Source organism: Phyllostomus discolor, chromosome 2 (genome assembly GCF_004126475.2).
Source record: "Phyllostomus discolor isolate MPI-MPIP mPhyDis1 chromosome 2, mPhyDis1.pri.v3, whole genome shotgun sequence".
NCBI classification, from domain to species: domain Eukaryota; kingdom Metazoa; phylum Chordata; class Mammalia; order Chiroptera; family Phyllostomidae; genus Phyllostomus; species Phyllostomus discolor.
In genome coordinates, this window is record NC_040904.2 from 177,223,015 (window position 1) to 177,229,014 (window position 6,000).

Below are 6,000 nucleotides of genomic sequence, written 5' to 3' on the forward strand. Positions count from 1 at the left end.
AAATGAAGCATACAAACCTTTAGAAGGTGTGTGTGTGTGTGTGTGTGTGTGTGCACACTGTTCGTTTTCTTCTGAACCGGAGAGCCCCGAGGAGAGGTGCAGGATGGTCCTGTTACGGTGGTCTTTGTTCCGGAAGGCATGTTGAAAGCTGCTCAGTAAGGACGTCTTAGGTCCTTAGTGACAGTTAATGTCAGGGTTTAATCAAGAAACACTGGAGACTGAGATTTTGTCCTCCTCCTGAAACAACTGGTGTCTAGAACTGAGTTCTGAGTTTCTTCTTGATGAAAGGGGCCCAGGTTCAGCTGTGCCCTCAGAGTCCCTTCAGAGCCTCATCCCCATCGTCTTTCACGTCTCCGCTGTTCTGGTTTCTTAGGCCAGCGCAGCCCCTCTTTTGGTTTACAAAATCTGCTTAATGTTCTGCTTTGATTTTGTTCTTTACCTTGTTATTTGTGTAAGTTATTTGAAAAAAGAAAAAGCTAATCCCTACTATTTAATGTAGTATTTCTTCCCAGAAGGTCAGTGTAGTTTGCATGCCTGCCACAGACATTCAGGTAACACCCCAGAAGAAAGGAAGTACAAAATTTCACTCTGCCTCTTTTTAAAAGTGGTAAAACGAGAACAGAGAATTTCTTTGATGTGCAGGAATCCTCGTGGCCAGTCTGCCCAGGCCTGCTTTTAGAATGTGATGGGTACTCCCAGTGGCTCACGCTGTCTCGTTACTGCACCTTTCTGACCGGTGAATACCCAGTTTCCTGACTCGGGTTTCCTCTCTGCTGAGGAAGCCAGCACCTCCCCGTGGAAACTCCAGTGTATGTGCCGTGTTCCGCAGCGGGGCCAGGCGCCAGCCACACTCAGGACTTGTTTCTGTTTGGGCCCGCAGGGACCGCCTGCTCCCGCAGTGGATTCCGCTGTTAGCCGAGTGCCCTGCCATCACCCGAATGTACGAAGAGAGTGCCCTCCTGCGGGACCGCATGACCGTCAACTCCCTCATCCGCATTCTGCAGACCATTCAGGACTTCACCATAGTCTTAGAAGGATCCCTCATCAAAGGAGTGGACGTGTAGGCCAGCTGGCTAGACACTCAGTCCAGACCCCTGCTCCTGACCTCTCCATCTGGGACCCATTCGGACTTGTCTGACAGGTAGTGGGCCACTGCACGGGGGCGGCACACCCTGCCCGCCCCCCCACATGAGCAGTCCTCACGCCACAGACAAGGCAAAATGCTGTATAGTAGTTCGTTTGAACCAGGAATTTAGTATCAAATAGAGTATTTTCATGTGTTAGATGTGTGTAAATACGCTATCTTCTTTAAGAAATTATATTACTCTAATGAGATACTTTTCTTAGGTTGAATATTCCTGTGATTTAAAATAAGTAGCTTAAAAGCGTTGGGAGTTGAGGGGAAGAGTGGTGCTAGTCAGGAAGAAGCCAGTAAACGTGTAAATAGAGGGCAGCCCAGCCGGGCTTTTCTCCCTCCAGGTATCACACAGGAACCCAGGATGCACTGCTGTGCCGCAGCCATCCACCCTGGTGGCGGCCCTTTGCATCGTGAATGTAAGCAGCCCTACTTACTGTACGGGGCGGTCCTCACTTGTATCTTTTAAGTTGCAAATAGTTTCATTCATATGAGTTGAGTCACTTTTCCAGTCTTTTGGGAAAAAAAAATTTTATCGCCACAGGATGAAGATATAATTCAAATACTTTAAATACTGAACCCCAGGAGCTTGGCTTAACTGGAAAGAGAACACACAAAGCCTTGAGAAGTGTGTTAAATTGTGGGATTATAACTTCTTTACAGTTCGGAAAGATTAGCCTAGACTAACTTCATTCTTAGCATTTTTATTCTTGGAATTTGAGGTACTTTGGGCAGATGTGAATTTCAAAGCGTTGGCCTCATAGTCATAACAACTGCAAACAGCAGTGTGATCCTCTACTTTTTATTTGGCCATCTAAACCCTGCAGTGGCCTCTTACCTCTGAGGGGTAACCATAAACCCTGCCTTTGTTTGGTTCCCAACACCCCCTCCCCTCTCCAGCGCCCATCCCCCTCTCAGGAAATGGAAGGAATTTCAGAGAAGGAGGAGGGCTCTGTGTGGCTTGGAATGTTTTTGTGAAAGTATTTGTTGACCAAGATAATGCAAATAACAGAAGGGGAGAGAAAGAACAGCCCTTTCTGGGTGTTGGGGGCAAGCTCTACGTTCCTTTGTGAGAAGGGCTGGTGATGTCAGACGAGCGGCCCACAGGGGTGGGGGAGAGCCAGGACGGCACGGACGGCGAAAGGCAAGCGAAACAAGACGCGCAGTTTTCAAAGACCAAATATTATGAGGAACTTTCCAGTCTGGTGTTATATGAGAAAGTTAAATAAATGTGGTGTTAGCTAGTTACCTTACGTCTTCATCATACAGGAGGTCCTGTAATTAGGCTTTTGCACATTGCTAGCAGTGAAATTCCCTGAGCAGAGTTCTGGGTTTTGTTCCCAGTTGTGGCCAAGACGCAAAGCCATGGCCTGTCAGGACCCTTGTGCCACCTGAGGACCCTGGGCTGTAGCCAGCAGCCGTGTTTCCTTGACTTCCTGCAGGAAGAAACTCATGAAACAAGGACCTCGCTCCCTTCATGTAACTCTTCCGCCAGGGCAGCCAAGGCACGCCTCCTTCTGGTGTGTGACTTCATTCTTGAGCAGGGGAAGGGGTTGAAGAATTTAGAAACCATGGAAAGGGTTTAAGACGGTGGTTCTGGGTGACTTGGGAGACCAGAGGTTGGTTTGCTTGAGGCTAAAGCATGTCTGTGGCGGTGTGGCTGTTCAGGGACACAGAAATTCTTATAATGGGAGGCATTGAGAGCCTGTTTTACACCAGGCCCTTAGTGCATTTCAGTGATCAGGAACCAGAGAAGGATCCAATCCAGGGATTTGTTCTTACTGCCCTTTCCATGAGGCCATGCTTCTGACACACTCCGGGCAGCCAGGGGGACCGCTTAGATAGATTGAGCCGTCTAGTCCAGCCTTCTCATTTTATAGGTGGGAACACTTAACAGATAAAGAGACTCAGTACTCCCACAGCTGGTCAGGGACAACACAGTCTAGAATCCAGTTTCTTTGTTACCCGAGGCTGCACGCGGCCGACCTGCAGAGCACTCATCCGAGTAGCCTTTCTGCCCTCGGCTCTTCAGACATTCACCCATACAGACAGGAGATAAGGGTTAATATTCGTGTCTAATAATCACTTACGAGGATTAATATTTACTTTAACAAATTGTTCACAAGTAGAAAAAACTGGGAGAAAATTCAATGTGGGGTCTGTGAATAAAACCATGACCTTACAGAGAGTTACTATCCCTAAAGTTTTATCCCACTTTGTGTAGTAAAACTACACTGTAACCATGACGTGACCGATTTCAAGAGAAAGAGACACACCCTCTACCACGCCAGGCCCTTTGAAGTGGTCGCCTTGGGAACCCGTTTATCTCAGTGCGGTGATAACAGCCCTCGTGCTAGCATGGGAGGACCTCTTCGTGAGCTGCATGAAAGGCCTGCAGCCCCTGGGATCCAAGCCGATGAATAAAAAAGACACTCTAGCAGAGTTTGAGTCACACAAGAAACACAATTCTAAAGAAATGAGATGTAGTTCTTGCGTGGCTCCTCCCTGTCTCTGAGCCAACACCCAGTGACTCTGAGCAGGGCAACAGCAGAATCCTCAGAAAAATGTGCACAGCGTTCCACGCACGCTGACCTTGGGAAGGGCCACATCCATTTAAGAGGTATCCTTTCTGTTATGTTTATTTTTAAAGTTAGTACAGGGCTTTATAATCACACCTCAAAGATAAATAAAAATCAGTTTTGTAATTGACATTTTTCCCTCAAAATAAATTAGAAGTAATGCCTGGAACTATAACTAGTATTTTTGCATAATAATGGCTTAAAAAGAAATTGTTTTTAAAATTACATTGCCAAAAATAGTACTTCTTGAAACCTTTTTTAGGTGTTTCTCAAGTGGCCTGAAGCTCCTAGTCTGACCCTTTGTGGCACAGCAGCCTCACCCCCATGTTGATGTTGGTGTCACGCGTGAGACCCCACAGCTGCACCCTGTTGGGGCTCATTAGCACCTTGACATTGACAGGGGCACAGGGTCCGGTCAGTTGGTCCGTCGGCCGGTCGGTCGTACTGGTCATAGAGAAAAGTGGGGCTCCAGGTGGCGGAAAACAGGCTACCGGGGGAAAAAAGTACGGCCTCCCCGCCCTCCCCATCCTCTTTCCCACTGGGGGCAAGAATTTGGTGTAAGGGACCTAAAACCTGCAAAAGTTTACGATTTCCCTCTAAAATTCATTTTAAATGTTTCACACATTTTTGTACTTTTTGTAACCCTGTGGTATTTACTTTAACGTGGCTTTTTTTAAAAATTATTTTCATGAGCTTCTGTCCACTCTATGAATGATATGGGGGAAATACTGAATTGCTTATATTTCCTTTTTTGGCAATAAGTCACCATTGTATGTAAATGTAAGTGAAAGGGGTAGAGGCGACACATAACAGTTTATGGGTAGCATATGTTGACACCTCTAGATGTTTCGAAACTTGAGGCAACAGGCGAGGACCTCAGATCCCCAGGGAAATACTTATTTGATAGCAGTGGGAGTGTAACTCTTAATAATGAACATCTCTCTGCTAAGAATTATGATTTTTCAGAAGATTTTTATTTTGAGAACTGTGAGTGTTTTCTCTGTGAGGTTTACAGAAACGAGTCCATCCTTTTCACCGTGTTGAAAGGACAATCTGAACCTTCGCTATTTATGTTTCAGTATTAAGACACCTTCACGGATTGAGAATGCAGTCTTCCGCTCCTCTTTACTTCTTAAAGTGAACCCTGTTTCAGGGTCATCTTTGTCTTTTGAAGTTCCTGTTTCTTATGTTAAGTATTCATCACATTACCATTTAGCTGCATAGGAGACAGAAACAAATAATAAACTATGAGGCCCCTTATTCCTATTAAAATACATTTCTAAATCTCTTCATTCAAACCGATTTCCAAGCTTTTTGGAGAGTGTTGGTGGAGTGTGCTCAAAACAACTCAAGGAGAACCTCATCCTTTCACATCTTTCTAGAACTGATTCACCGTCCTCCAAGGACAAAGTAAAGATCGACTCCGGAAAGGTGTGACACTGAGCAATGAACACCAGAGTGAAAAATACCAAAACCTCTCTCCTTTGAAAAAGTAATCCGCCTCATTTGCAGGAATCCAGGGTATCCTTGGGTTACGTGGGACGGGATCGTGCTTGGTTCAGTCTCCTGAATGTGTTCTGTGTGGCTCCGTGCTTTACTCCAGACACCGAGTCTTCTTGACGCAGAGGTGTGGCAAGGAATGCCTGCTGTCGATCAACCGAAGGTGTTAGACATACAGAAAAAATCCTCTATGTTATACTTGAACCATGTATAAATGTACCCTGTGTATCTTTTTAACAAATGAGCATTTCTGCATTTAAATTATATTGTTTTTCTGTGTATTATTAACAAATGCATCAGAACTGGATTTTTGTTCCTCATCTGAACATAATATGAAACTTAAAGAGTATTGTGATATCAAGCACTTTAGCATACATACGATGAGAACTGACGTGGGGTTTTCAGGTTTTAGAGTACATTTAAATATGACTTTTCATGCTTTGTTCTTTACAATAAAACTGTGGGATTGATACTTTGTTTTGCTTCATTATTGTAGAATCATAGTACTGACTGTTTGACAGAGCAAGTGAAGTCAGAGAGTACAGGGAGAACACCAAGACCATTAAGTAGTCAAAGCACAGCCTGCTGGGCAGCTGGTTGGTTATGCAGAAGGGCTGAGAAGTAGGTACGGGTACAGACATGGGTCTCCAACTCACATCATACCAAAACCCAGTTCTTAGTGGTTTAACCTCAACCTAAAAGGCAAAACAAAATTTTTGTGAGAAAATACAGAATATTTATAAACTTGGGAAAGTGAAGGATTTTTTAAATGAGACACTCAAAGAA

At 44.9% G+C, this 6,000-nt stretch overlaps 1 protein-coding gene across 4 annotated transcripts in view; it reads left to right on the plus strand.

Moving 5' to 3' along the window:
* Window positions 1-5,686, plus strand: part of DENND5B (DENN domain containing 5B) — a 168,015-nt gene extending 162,329 nt beyond the window's left edge. For 2 of the 4 annotated variants that reach the window (XM_036019194.1, XM_036019193.1), the window contains 2 exons: window positions 881-4,136; window positions 4,169-5,686. In XM_036019194.1, coding sequence (XP_035875087.1) covers window positions 881-1,064 — 184 coding nt within the window. In that variant the 3' untranslated portion in view covers window positions 1,065-4,136; window positions 4,169-5,686. Of the gene's footprint in view, window positions 1-880; window positions 4,137-4,168 lie in introns of those variants that run through there. The other 2 variants (XM_028531886.2, XM_028531887.2) reach the window with 1 other exon arrangement.
* Window positions 5,687-6,000: the final 314 nt, after the last annotated feature.